The sequence below is a fragment of the Sinohyriopsis cumingii genome, chromosome 3, assembly GCF_028554795.1.
Source record: "Sinohyriopsis cumingii isolate HCF-2022 chromosome 3, ASM2855479v2, whole genome shotgun sequence".
In the NCBI taxonomy this organism is placed as follows: Eukaryota; Metazoa; Mollusca; class Bivalvia; order Unionida; family Unionidae; genus Sinohyriopsis; species Sinohyriopsis cumingii.
Genome location: NC_142963.1, coordinates 13,860,821 through 13,876,484, shown reverse-complemented (window position 1 = coordinate 13,876,484; position 15,664 = coordinate 13,860,821). Strand labels below are relative to the sequence as shown.

The 15,664-nt window shown below is 36.5% G+C and overlaps 1 protein-coding gene across 2 annotated transcripts in view; it reads left to right on the top strand.

The window, feature by feature from the left end:
- The window catches only part of LOC149802472 (uncharacterized), a 29,549-nt gene extending 15,879 nt beyond the window's left edge, over window positions 1-13,670 (top strand). The window contains exons 2-3 of one of the 2 annotated variants that reach the window (XM_089951714.1): window positions 560-740; window positions 12,554-13,670. In XM_089951714.1, the coding sequence (XP_089807840.1) occupies window positions 560-740; window positions 12,554-13,395 (1,023 nt within the window). In that variant the 3' untranslated portion in view covers window positions 13,396-13,670. Of the gene's footprint in view, window positions 1-559; window positions 741-9,219; window positions 10,612-12,553 lie in introns of those variants that run through there. The other variant, XM_089951715.1, reaches the window with a different exon arrangement.
- The last annotated feature ends 1,994 nt before the right edge of the window (window positions 13,671-15,664 follow it).

Sequence of the window (15,664 nt, the reverse complement as noted above, 5' to 3'; positions counted from 1 at the left end):
CTGATAGAAAAGCAAATCCTAGTTGTAGTATTCCTCCTCCTCCTCCTCCTACTACTACTAACAATAATACTGCTACTGCTGCTGCTGCTGCTAATAATAATAATAATAATAATACTTCTACTACTACTACTACTACTACTACTAATAATAATAATAATAATATTGTGTTGTGTTTGTTTTTGTGATTATGGTGGTGATGGCGATGACGATGACAAGGGCAATATATAACAGCTGTTGCTAGTATCAGATAACGGTAATACTGATGACGCAGACCATGTGACGCTGTTTCAAAATACTAAGTACAGTAATCCAACAATGTAACGCTGCTCATGGGAGACCTCGTTATAATGAAGCAACTGATACCGATAATTTTATTGCAATAAAATAAAAGGAGATCCGTGGCTATACCCGCTTTATACTAGGAACCGTGTTATAACGAAGTGTGTTATAGTGAGGGAGTGCAGTACATATTAGCAGTTAATACCGAAATGTTTTCTAAACCAATCTAGTGATTGAAGTGAATTTTGGTGAAGCATAACAATTATATATATAATTCTAGGAATTTAGGCAGTTTAGAGTTATGGATGAGGACCCGAACAGTTCCTACCGGCCCCAATATCAGACGCTGTGTCAGAGAGACTCGGACGGGGATGGCGTCTCCAACGGACAGGAATTGGGAGATGCTGATTGTGATGGAGTCCTCGATCAGAATCTAAACAACGACAGGCTAGGTCATCCAGGTATGCGTTTAAAAAAGAGGAGAATACGTACCTTTGCAGACAGGTAGAAGGGCAGATGAAGGGTTTTTGTACGATTCCAGTAATTTAGTTATTTTTCAACTATTACATAGGTAATGAGGCAGTACATGTGACGTTAAGCCATTTGTGCATTTGGCATCAACATATTCGCAGTAAATACGATTGCAATTAAACTTTCCTCTTAAATAAATAAAATGTATCAATGAGCAAAAGCAGTTTATATCAAAGGCATGATTGTATTTGATATACTAAATAGGAGTTTTAGTATTTGTACGTTTCGAGATGACTGGAACCTGCCCGTAGGAGATTAAAATTTGTCCTAAAATGCGAGGACATAATATCGAAAGGAAAGTAAAACAAAATGGCATCGTTTTTATATATAAAATTTATATATTTTAAGGAAATTATGTTATACTTATTATGCAAAAAAAGAACTTTTGTTTTCTTTTATCTTTGTTTGCACCCTAAAATCATATACCAATAACTTAAGTCAGCCAAACTATATATTTACATAGTACATATGGATATTGTTACACGGACGGTTTCTCACTCTCCAAACGAATCAAACACTTGCGTGAGTGTGACTTAAATTCCATTGTTTCCCCTGCTTACAAAGACCTCAGGATAACAGTCGTTGGCAAATGAAGTTTTATAAATTCTCAAAAACTGCAAAGGATTATTTTGTAATCAGCTGATGACTAGACATCAGGAAACTAAAATTCCATATCTACGTAGTTTTGCATGTTTCGCATTTCTATAGGTTATCAGTAGGCCTTTCCGAATATTGGTCCTTTATGCCATGTGCAACATTACACGAACTAAATACCCGACACAAAGAATAATTTGTATGTAAAATTACGAACGCTTATTCATTAGAATACCCAGGAATTCAGGAGGTTCCATTTTATGAAACTAATCCGTACAAGCATACGGTGTCGTAAATACTGTCCATTATTACAACTATATGGTCTTAGCAAAAACAATGGAAAAGAGCTAAAACCAGCAGATTGTGTACAAATTTAACACATAATTTATTTCCCAAGAATACGAAGTGAAAGTATACAATAAACAACTTAAGGTATTGTGAATTAAATCTCAAATATCATATAATTTCTAATACAAGTCCTAATGATTAAAGTTCTGAATAGTGTTATTCAAACAAAAATACAACGCTGGAAGTGTTGATGTGCCTGTGAGTGCCCTGCATAGTAATGATGTGCCAACAGTCTTTTGTTGAATCAATAATAATATCCAAGAATATATTCTTGTTTGAATATCACTATAAACCAAGTTTCTGTTTCCAAGAATATTATTTTAGATGAGCACTTTGTTTTTCCAGTGAATAAATGATTTGAATAACAGCCCAAATGAAACACTGATTGCAACAATGGCACTGATTTCTCATTCTGATGTTATTGCAGGAATGACTAATTTTTCACAAAAAAATTTTATATGACGAATTAAGACGTATAAAGAAAACCCCGGATGATGGTCGAAAATTCATTGTTTTAGAGGAATTTGAAGGTCTGTTTCAATAAAAGACTTTCATCACAAAGTCCAGGGTCAAACTATATGAGAAGTGTCCAGCTAAGGATAATAATCCTAAGTTGTTTAAATAACCGTCACTGACCTTGGACAAGGTCAGCTATTAAATAAAATGTTACAATAACAATAACATGTAATAAAATTTTAAAAATTGAAACAAATTAAATATACATACAACATTGTGACATTTGCTTCTAGAGTTTGGCTAATTATTTGTCGAGAAATATCTTCCCAACACCAACTTCCAAAAATCAGAAGCTCTCTAAAATCTCCCAAAGGTAGATACAGAGATGTAGAGAAAGAACTGTTGATTTTAATCAAAGATTTATCATCAGATTTTTTTTTCTTTTTTACTTTTCCACTTTAGGTTCTCATTCGTATTTACTTATGCATCCATTAGGAAAACAATGTAAAAATCGAGTCCCTCGTGGAAATATCCCAATATCAATTAATTCACTATTTGGTTTTTTCTCTGAAATGTTGTATCCACTCACGTCTGCTCTTGCTTCCATGTGTCACCTTTTATCGACGATTCGCATGAAAACAAAGTTTGCCAAGCCGACTTTTGAAAATGATTTGAGACACCTTACGTTTATCCATTTAATTATTTGTCAAAGAGCACGCATATACCTCTCTCCTGTAATTTTTGCGCGAACAACAGGTGGTAACCTGATCACCGTTCGTGCGTGCTAAATATTCTCGCTTTTAATTAAATCCAGGTGACTATTTCCAACAAGGCAAGAAATGGCCTCGGAAGTACTAGGAATGCACATATATTTATCAGGTTTTAGGTGATTCTCCTTTGGCGACCAACAATATTCCCGTTGTGAGTTTGTTTGCTTCCGCCGATATATTGTACGTTGTGAACAACAGTTGTTCCGAATGTAGTTTTAGATGGTGCACAAGTCATACGCTCCAGTCGCAAGTGACGAAGTTGGAAAATCTGTTATTAACCGACGGAAGTACAAATGCTCGCGAAATGATTAGGCTAGAAATTTATAGTAAGCTGCGTAGTGTGGGTCGAAACTAGAGGACTGACACAATCGTCGGAAAGACAGATTTCTGACTTGAGCCCTATTACATATTTCAATAACAACTGGACCAAAAAATATATTTGAGAAAATGGACTATTTCTTATTTTTCGCCTGATTTTTCAGCAGATTTGAAATAACAGTAGCCGTATGACATCATAAGGTCCTTAATATAGACTGCACGTGTGCAGAAGAAAGTTATTAATACCAGTACCACTGTTATTATTTTCGTTTTGGCGGACTGCCTTTGATAGATACAAAACCCAACCAACCTCAACCATGGGTGTCACAACCAAAGTCGCCAAATGCACGATGGCATCAACAGAAAACTATCAGGTGCAAATTTTAGCCTGAAAACATGGTGTTATAGCGCTTATCAGATCAAAATACCGACACTATGTCGAAATCACTTCAAGACCAATTACCACGTGGTAAATCATCAGTGTGTGGTATGTATGAATTTTAAGTTACCACTCTGAGCTTAAGATTATGTGAATATAATCGTATTAAGAATCCTCATACATAAAACCTTTTGAAATTTATAATTCCTGTGTCACATCGCACAGTCGGGTGCATTGTATCACACCGATTAAGCGGATGTCCACTGTCACATCGGCCAAACGGGTGTCTTGTGCCACATCGACTAATCGGGTGTCCTGTGTCACATCGGTTAGTCAGGTGTCCTGTCTCACTTCATCCAATCGGGCGCCATTTGTATAAGGTATAAAATCCTTGAAATAGCTAACATATCTTCGGAAATGAATACACTCCGCGCCATCACACGGAGCAATCCGAAAATTAACTCTCCATCCATTACAAACACCATCCTTCAAGAGATAGCTTGCTTAATAAAACCATACTGCAAAGGTTTATGGGTGTATCCAACTTGGTAATACCAGCACGTCGCATTGAACATCAGAATTCTTAGCGCACCTACAGAAAGCTTCAGGCGTAAGGGAGATAATTTTTCAAGTTTATTTACGATATTTACAGAACGGTAAAGTAGACCACAACGGTTGTGTAAGACATTTACCTTAGCGATAAAAAATTACTCGTAGGACATATTTGTTTGCAATTTGAAACATAAACCATGTAGGAAAGCAACGTCAACGTCAACAAATCAGTATTATATCTAATGAAATGAGGTCTCTGGGTGGTGATGGGAACACTACGCATATATCGGTCCTATATCTAGACAAACGAGGTCTCTGTATGGTGATGGGACACTAAGCATGTAGCAGTGTTATATCTAATGAAATGAGGCCTCTGGGTGGAGATGGGACCACTAAGATTCTATATAGGCATATCTAATGAAATAATACCACTGGGTGGAGATGGGGACCCTAAGCATGTATCGGTGCTATATCTAATGAAATGAGGTCTCTGGGAGGAGCAAGAACCAAGCACGTAGAGTGATATATCTAATGAAATGATACCTCTAGGTGAAGATGGGGACATTAATCATATGTCGGTGTTAAATCTAATGAAATGAGGCCTCTGGGTCCAGATGATAACACCAATCATGTATCTGTGTTATATCTAATGAAACGAGGTCTAAGATGGAAATGGGGACACAGAGCATGTATCTGTAATATATGTAACGAGACGTGACTTTTAGGTGGGTATATAGACACTAAGAATGCATCGGTGTTATATACAAAGAGATGAGGCTTCTGGGTGGAGATAGGGATCCTAAGCATGTATCGGTGTTATATCTAACGAAATGAGGCCACTAAGCATGTATCTGTGTAATATGTAATGAAACGAGACCTTTGGATGGAGACGTAGACACTAAGCATGCATCGGTGTTACATCTAATGAAATGAGGCCTGTAAGTGGAGATAGGGACATTAAGCATGTATCGGTGTTATATCTAATACACTGAAGCCTCTGGGCGAACCTGGGGACACTACGCATATATCGATCTTATATTTAATTAAATCAGGCCTCTGGGTGGAGATAGCAACACTAAGCAAGTATATGTGTTATATCTAATGAAACTAGGGTTCTGTGTGGTGATATGGTTGCAAAGCATGTTTCGGTGTTATATCAAATGAAATGAGGCCTCTAGGTGGAGATATGGGCACTACACGACTTTATTAGTGTTATATCAAAATAACGAGGCCTCAGAGTGAAGATGGGTACACTAAGCACATATCGGTCTTATATCTAATGAAATCAGGCCTCTTGGTGGAGATGGTTACACTCAGCATATATCTGTGTTATATAAAAAGAAACTAGGGCTCTGCGTGATGATATGGTCGCTAAGCATGTTTCGGTGTTATATCTAATGAAATGAGGCCTCAAGGTGGAGATAGGGACACTACACGACTGTATTAGTGTTATATCAAATACAATGAGACCTCAGGGTGAAACTTCGGAAAAACTACCCATGTATCGGTCTTATATCTAATTAAATCAGTCCTCTTGGTGGAGATGGTAATACTCAGCATGTGTCTATGTTATATCTAATGAAACGAGGGCTCTGTGTGGAGAGAGGGTCACTAAGCATGTTTTGGTTTTATATCTAATGAAATGATGTATCTAGGTGGACATAGGGACACTACACCTGTATTGGCATTATATCAAATACAATGAGGCCTCAGGGCGAAGATGGGGACACAACGCATATATCGGTCTTATATCCAATGAAATCAGGCCTCGGGGTGGAAATGGTAACACTGGGCATGTATCTGTGTTATATCTAATGAAACGAGGGCTCTGTGTGGTGATAAGGTAACTAAGCATGTTTTGGTGTTATATCTAATGAAACGAGGCCTCTAGGTGGAGATAGGGATATTAAGCATGTATCGGTGTAATATCTAATAAAATAAGGCCTCTGGGTGAAGATGGGGACACACTACGCATATATCGGACTTAAATCTAATGAAATCAGGCCTCTAGGTGGTGATGGTAACACTGTGCATGTATCTGTGTTATATCCAAAGAAATGAGGTCTCTAGGTGGAGATGGGGACATTAAGCATGTAGCAGTGTTATATCTAATGAAATGGGGCCTCTGGGAGGAGATGGTGTCACTAAGCTCTTGTATAGAGGATATCTAATGAAATGATACCTCTTTATGAAATTGGTGACACTAATCATGTATCGGTGTTATATCTAATAAAATAAGGCAAATGGGTGAAAATGGGGACACTACGCATATATCGGTCTTATATCTAATGAAATCAGGCCTCGGGGTGTAAATGGTTACACTGGGCATGTATATGTGTTATATCCAAATAAATGAGGTCTCTAGGTGGAGATGGGGACATTAAGCGTATAGCAGTGTTATATCTAATGAAATGGGGCCTCTGGGAGGAATTGGGGTCACTAAGCTTGAATAGAGGTATATCTATTGAAATAATACCACTGAGTGGAGATGGGGACACCAAGCATGTATCGGTGTTATATCTAATGAAATGAGGCATCTGGGAGGCGATAGGGCGACTAAGCTTGTAAATCTAATGAAATGATACATCTCGGTGAAATTGGGCACACTAAGCATGTATCGGTTTTATATCTAATGAAATGAGGCCTTTGGGAGGAGATGGGGCCAATAATGTATAGTGGTATATCTAATGAAATGATACCTTTGGGTGAAGACGGGGACATTGTTCATATTTCGGTGTTATATCTAATGAAATGAGGCTTCTTGGTGGAGATTGGGATAAAAAATGTATCGGTGTTATATCTAAAGACGTGTGGGCTCTGGGTGGAGAGAGCGACACTATTCGTGTTTCGGTGTTATATTTAATGAAATGAGACTTCTGTGTGAAGATGGGGACACTAAGCATATATGGGTCTTAAATCTATTGATCTCAGGCCTCTGGGTCGAGATGATAACACTAAGCATGTATTTGTGTTATATTTAATATAACGTGACCTTTGGATGGAGACGGGGACGCTAAGCATGAATCGATGTTATAACTAATGAAATTATGCATCTTGGTGAAAATGGGGACACTACGCATATATCGGTCTTATATCTGATGAAATCAGAACTCTTTGGTGGAGATGGTGGAGATGGTAACACTAAGCATGTATTTGTCTTATATCTAATAAAACGATTGCTCTGTGTGGAGATAGGGTCACTAAGCATGTTTTGGTGTTATATCTAATGAAATGAGGCCTCTCGGTGAATACGGGGACACTACGCATATATTGGTCTTATATTTATTAAATCAGGCCTCTGGGTTTAAGATGATAACACTGAGCATGTATCGGTGTTATATCCAAAGAAATGAGGTCTCTAGGTGGAGATGGGGGCACTAAGCATGTATATATGTTATATCTAAAAAAATGAGACCTCGGAGCGGAGATAGGGGCATTAAGCATGTATCTGTGTTATATGTAATGAAACGAGACCTATAGGTGGAGTTGGAACATTAAGCACGTATCGGTGTTATATCTAAAGAAATGAAGCCTCTGAGTGTAGATGGAGACACTAAGCTTATATCGGTATCTAATTAAATCAGGCCTTTAGGTGGAGATGGGGACGTTAGCATTTAATGATGTTTTTCTAATTAAATGAGGCCTCTGGGTGGAGATGGTGAATGATAAAGTGAAGGTCTTGCATGTCGCATTCGGGTTTCAGAAATTCTACGAATTTCAATTTGACAAAACAAGACGAGTAATTGATTAATACCGGACGTCTAATGGGTGGTTGGTCGTGAAAAATAATTAACTAAATAAATGCCTATACATACATACATACATACATACATACATACATGCATACATACGTACACACACACACACACATATACATACATACATACATACATACATACATACATACATACATACATACATGCATACATACATATTAGTAAAACTCAACAATTATTTATTTCCGTAGGATACAAAGTGAAAATTTAAAACGAGCTTTAATTGTGAATCGAATCCCAATTAGTCCTACAAGTTCTATCACAAATAAAAAAGTATAGAATGTTCCGAATTAATTCCAGTGGTGTTCTAAATGAATTCCAATCTTGAATGTGCTGATGTTCCAATAGTCTTAAATGTGCTGAGGTGTTAGCAATCTTGATGTTCCACGATGATACAATCCAGAATATCCTTGAATATCTTTGAATAAATTCAGAATGGTCACAAAAGCGATTTAGTCGAGAGGTTCAATGTGTACTTTCCAATTCCAATGAACAATTTAAATAAATCCTCTCAAATTATAAGTGAGAACTCTAAAGGAATGATTCTGCTAGACATGTGTTAAAATATGAATAAATAATTCCGTTCATCACTACCTTTAAATAAAAACATAAGACACAATAAGATGACCAAAGGGAGGATAAAAACATTCCAAGATGTGAACAAGATCAGGTCTTTTACTTAAACTTTATTAAAGAACATGACAAAAACCGATTGACCGGGAATGTCCAAATTGAACACCAATGTCCTGAATTCAGATCCAAGTAAGCATGCTTACAAATATTATCTTAAGGTTTATCTACACTCATGGACAAAGGTTACCAATGTCATACGCTATTTACAAAAATGACTATGACAATTTACAATTATAGTTTAAAAAAAACACATTAAATCTCAATTTCTCTCTCTCTCTCTCTCTCTCTCTCTCTCTCTATATATATATATATATATATATATATATATATATATATATATATATATATATATATATATATATATATAAAATCCATTATTGTCTTAAGTTCTTCTTTGATTAAATTACCTTGCCTTTCGTTCAGAAATGTTGCTGACACATTTTTACCAAATCTGACTCGATTTCAGGTTCGATCGAAGGGAATATTTAATGCGTATAATGTATGCCATTTCACGTGTGAATGATAGAGCATGATTTACATAATGTTTTGCATCTTTATCCAATCTATTTTCCAAAAAAAACAGGATTCTGTGAAGCTAGGAGAGGTCGATGCGGAGCTGGTGCATCTTACTGCCCTAATTCCCAAGGAGCACGGCAGGGGTCCCAGTTCGGTGATCAGTTCGGGGGCGCTCAAAGCCAGGGTACAAACTTTCCTCAGAGTCAATTCTCAGCCATCCAAACTCAATTTTCTAGCCAGCAGCAAGCATTTCCTCCCTCTCAGCAACAGTTCTTCCCACAGACTCAGCAATCACAGTCATTTCCTCAGCCACCTCGACAGCAAATAGCCTTTCCACAGCAGCCACAACAAAGATTCCCACAACAGTCGCAACAGCTATTTCCACAACAGCCACGACAACAACAAGCTCAGGACCAGTTTTTCTTTCCCATTCCTCAGGCCCAGGTTTTTTTTCCAAGGCAACGATTCGATCAAGGACCCGTGTCTGCCGATCTCTTCCAATCACCTGGCGTCGTTCCATGGTGGAACTGGGGACTGTAAAATCGAGCGTTCATCTGCTAATAGTAGGAATTACACCGCTATGATTTAAAAAGTGGAGCTGATGAAATTGTGTACCCATAATTTCGAAATAGCAATTTAGTTGCTAAAGATATACTTAGATCACTGTATACGAGTTGTAGAATTGTTCCAAATCTATATTGTATTAGAATTAAGAGTGAAACGGTTCAACGATGCATCGAGAATTGTGCGATTTTGATACACACTTCGATACAATTGGTGTAGAATCGATGAAGGGCGATATATTGTTATACAATTATTTTTGTTCTTCAATATCGACATGAATAATGATTAGTTATTTGCATCTTTGTTTTCTAAATGATATTACTATTTATCGTATATTGGGCTATGTACCTCGATGCGCATGAATACATGGTTACATGGCACAAGTGTATCGTTTCACTCCTAATCATAATGTACGCGTGATTCCATCACACTTGTAATCTCGCTTTGCTTACTCCCAGTATTATTCCATCACACTTGTAATCTCGCTTTGCTTACTCCCAGTATTATTCCATCACACTTGTAATCTCGCTTTGCTTACTCCCAGTATTATATAACTTCGATTCCAATACATACCGAAGATAAGAGTTAAAGAGTTTAAGGTTTTGCTAATAGCTTTTTATTTTCAACTTTGCAGTAAAACATGTAAAACTCGTCGGTTTCTGCATGAAAGATTAATATGGGAATAAGCTTTATGCAACCCACTATGTAAATCTTTAGAAAATGTACGCCTTGGAAGATACATAGAAAAACAGACCTTTAATGAGGTTCAAAGTGTGAGGAAATATTTTTCCTACGACATTGTCATTTTACGTGCTAACTTGATATGGAAATTTTTCAGGAATTACTTAACGAATAAAATTATGCTACATACTAGCCAGGTGTTCACTGGCATTTATGTGTGTGTTCATTTGTTTGTTTTCTGTGTTTTCTCTTGTTTTTTTTTTTCGTTCTGAGAAAGAGACAAATTTCGTTTACTTCCAATGGAGTTTTTAATTTCCACGAATGATGACGAATGTCACACTTAAAAGAAGACACACACACACACACACACACACACACACTCCATATTGATCATAAACTGTCTACCTGCGCATGGGGCATGCCTATGGACACTAGCTCCATTCTAGTGAGCGGTAAATGTGATTTTGTTTTTAATTTACATAGATTGCTTTGATTTAACTTTTAAGATATAGTCTAAATTTAATCACAGATATTTATAGTGACGTTTTTCACATATAGATATATTCAAACTGAAACTAAACCCCTGAAACACAACTTGTCATTAGGTATATTGAAACAATTTTTCATTTTAGATATTAAAACAATTTGTCATATATATATATATATATATATATATATATATATATATATATATATATATATATATATATATATACCTTAAAATGGTTGAAATTTCTTTTCATCGTTATACAGTCAGTACCTAGGCACAGAGTAATTAGAGTGATTTCTTTTTCATGAGTATATGTGTACTGCAAAATTATTGTGAATTAATATTTTAATTGACAAAAAACTAGGTAATGCCTGCATGTTGTCGTGTTCATTTTCACTATCTTTCCTAACACTGGCACGCCTCACCTAGAACAGGCGAAAAGGCTAAGGGAGATAACTTGTTCAGGGTTGATGTCAGTGTTTACAAAAGAGTCCAAATTCGGTCACCACGGTATACATAATGGTTTCCTTCCCTAAAAACTGAAGCGATAGGATGACTGGCTGTTATATGTAAACTATTTTCAATTTCTAACACAAAAGTAAATATATTTGCATGCAGCGAAAAGTTCATCAAGACCAAAAGAGGAGTGAGGACGCCAAACCATTAAGGTAAATGTACAGTTGAGGTTTAAGGTAAATGTACAGTTGAGGTTTAAGGTAAATGTACAGTTGAGGTTTAAGGTAAATGTACAGTTGAGTTTTAAGGTAAATGTACAGTTGAGGTTTAAGGTAAATGTACAGTTGAGTTTTAAGGTAAATGGACAGTTGAGTTTTAAGGTAAATGGACAGTTGAGGTTTAAGGTAAATGGACAGTTGAGGTTTCGATAGTCCTAATAGACCATGTCATTATGGAACAGTTAAGATTCAAGGAGTTCAAATACACCCATCGGCCCCAAGTGATATCAATTAATCGACTACACACTGCAGAGGTGTCATATGACAACTAGCCTATTCAATCACCTGCTAGGTGTGAACCCATCGCCAATCAGCTGATGGAAGAAGAGCCTGCCCTTACGAGTTGGGCAAACAGGTGAACTCTGACTTGAATTATTTATTATAATCCCAAGTAGATTTGTCTATATAAAATACACAATTCCAGCTCCTCATAACTTCGATATTTTTTATCTCGTTTTCATAAACTTGTTGATATGCACTTGAGAGTCTTATTTCAGTATCTGAGACATTTTTCAAAAACCAAAATCTCCAGTTTAACAAACCATATATGATAATAATGCGGCAGAATAATCTCTGATTTTCCAAGGGATCAATTGGAGCAAAGACATATTACATTTTGGGATTTTTGAATTACAATTTGGCCAGTGCAAGGGTTAATGTAATATGTTTCGTCCGAATATATAACATTAACCTTTGTACTGTTAATTTATAGTGAATTCTGCGTATTGCTTAGTGCTTAATTCCTACTGTTCGGAAGCATTTTTACTGCTGTGGATATCAACTCGATCTGAGGGACACTGGGAATCAAAAGAGTTCACTTTATTTTGTTTTGATCAGACAGAATAGTTACAGCATTTAACTGTAAAAAAATCTCATATGTGAATGATGGACCATGTTATATATTCATCTAATCTATTTTCCCCAATAAACAGGATTCTGTGAAGCTAGGAGAGGCCGATGCGGAGCTGGTGCATCATACTGCCCTAATTCCCAAGGAGCACGGCAGGGGTCCCAGTTCGGGGATCAGTTCGGTGACGCTCAGAGCCAAGGCACAAACATTCCTCAGAGTCCCGGCCTCCAGCCGCAGGTTTCTAACCAGGATCAGGCATTTTTCCCCTCTCAGCAGGCGCAACTGCCGGCTCAACAACAATTCTTCGCTCAACAACCACCACAGCAAATAGCCCCACAGGCTCAACAATCACAGTTCTTCCCGCAGCAATCTCAACAACCAATGTTTCCACAGGCTCAGCAATCTCAGTTCTTTCCTCCACAGCCTCAACAGCAGCTAGTCCCACAGGCTGCACAACAACAATTCTTCGCTCAGCAACCTCCACAGCAAATGGTCTTCCTAACGCAGCCGCCACAACAATTCTCACAGCAGCCACAACAACAATTTCAACAGCAGCCTCAACAACAATTTCCACAGCAGCCTCAACAACAATTTCCACAGCAGCCTCAACAACAATTTCCACAGCAGCCTCAACAACAATTTCCACAGCAGCCTCAACAACAATTCCCACAGCAACCTCAACAACAATTTCCACAGCAGATGCAAGAGCGATTCCCACAGCAGCCACAACAACAATTACAAAATCAGCGCCAATTCTTACAGCAACAACAGCAGCAGCGACCACAACAACCACAGAACCAGTTTATGTTTCCCAGCCCTCAAACACAGGGTATTTCGCCAAGACAAAGATTCGATCAAGGACCTGTTTCTGTCGATACCTTCCAATCACAAGGCGTCATTCCGTGGTGGAATTGGCCATCTTAAAATCTAACGTTTTATCTGCGAATGGAGGGAACAAGCCATTCTAATTGAAAAGGTTTTGCTGGTGAAATGTTCTTATTAGACCTTCAAAATAGCTGATTATTTTATTAAAGCATACGCTCAAAGCCAATCAAAGAGTTCTACGTATCATTCAACTTTATACTAATTTTTGAATCGTTAAAGGTAGAGAATGCGCGTGATATAATCTGGATTTACTTAATCCCGTTATTATATAATTTCGATTTCAAAAACTATTCAAAATACAAGTTACATGTTTATTCTTGTGTATCTTTTAATTTCAATTTTACGGTAAAGAAATATGTAAAATTCATCAATTTCCTCATGAAAAATCAAAAATGGGAAGAAGCTTTATGCGATCCACTATGTACACTCTTTAGAATATGTATGCAACGAATGTCTATTGCTTTGGCGGATATAGACATTTCGTTGCCTATTGAGGAACAAAAGAGAGAGGAATTGTTGTTTTCTAAGATAATGTCATTTCACATACCATCTTCATATGTAAATTTTTCAAGAATTACCTAATGAGTAAAACCATGCTACAGACTATTTGCACGTGCATCGGTTTTGTTTGCGGACTTTTTGTTTTGGAAGAAGTGTGTTCACTTTCTAAATTAAGATAAATGTTATGTACACTAGTGAAGATTTAATTTTCTCCCAAATCGTAACGAAAGTCGCGCTAAGAATTAAAAACAAATAGAATGACAACGACAAAATGAAGAAGAAAAAAAGAAAGAGTAATTTATTAATAACTGTTTGCCTGACTGGGACTCACAATGGGAAACTGGCTTCGCATTCTGGTTAGAATTCAAGGTTTGTACGGTTTATCCTGCGCTATTTTGTCACTATTACAGGCGATTGATGTGATTAAAATAAGATATATTGCCATTTTTATCGTAAATATTGAAAGCATTGTTTTTAAGCCATACATCTGTTCAAACGGAAATCGTGAAGGGCGAATGTGTCATTTTATAAGAACAAAAACAGAAATCCTGAAAAGCGAATGTGTCATTTTATGTCTCCACAAACAGAAATCCTGAAGAGCGAATATGTCATTTTGTGTCTGCAAATAACACAAACTGAAATCCTGTAGAGCGAATGTTTAAATATTTCATTTTATGTTTACACAAACTGAAATCTTGAAGAGCGAATGTGTTTAATTTAAGAGTGACTGTTTCATTTTGTGTATTGTTACGACTCTACGGTCTAAAAGAAAGTAGAATACAAGAGCAGAAATCAAAAAACTTTTGTAATGCTCAACAAATAATGCACGTTCCTACAATACAAAGTGAAAATATATAAAGAACTTACAGTTAATTCAATCTCAGATAGTCTTAAAATTTATATCACAAGTCAAAACGTATAGAGTATTCCGAATGAATTCGTGTGGAGTTCCCAACAAATTCCAATCTTGAATGTGCTGATGTACCATAGACTGGATTAGTGTTGATGTGCAAACAGTCTGGATGTATCACAATGATATAATCCAAAATGTCTCTAAATGGACTAACAATAAACCCAAATAGTAACTGAATTCGAAATTATTAATGAGCACTTTGTAATTCCATTGCCAAATTTAACTCAATAAATACTCTCAAATATTAACTAAAACAAGACCAAAAGACTAATGTCACTACAGATGTTAAGACAGGAATAAATATTCCTTAGTAAACAATCTTAATATAAAAACATAAGACACAATAAGAGGATCAGGATGCGATTCATTCCAGAACATTCTAATGTAAACAAGGTTAGGTCCTGCACATACGCTTTATTAAAGAAACAATGCAAATATTAGGTAGATCAGGTATTCCCGAGGGGAACAATCAAAGTCCTGAACTCAAATCCAAATAAATATGTTTGCCTAAAAGTAATAATTATCTTAAAATATAATCTACAACCATAAACAAAAATTAGCAATGTGATTTACGAAATGACCCTTACAATTTATAATCATTAACAACAGTCAACAGACCATACAAATGAACTACACAAATATAAAGCACACAAACTAATCCTGAAGAGAGAATGTGGCATTTTGTGAATACAAATCACACAGAGTGAATGTGGCATTTTGTGAATACAAATCACACAGAGTGAATGTGGCAAATTACACAGTGAATGTGGTATTTTGTAAATACAAATCAACAGTGAATGTGGCATTTTGTAAATACAAATCACAGAGTAAATGTGGCATTTTATGAAAACAAATCACACAGAGGTGAATGTGGCATTTTGTGAATACAAATCA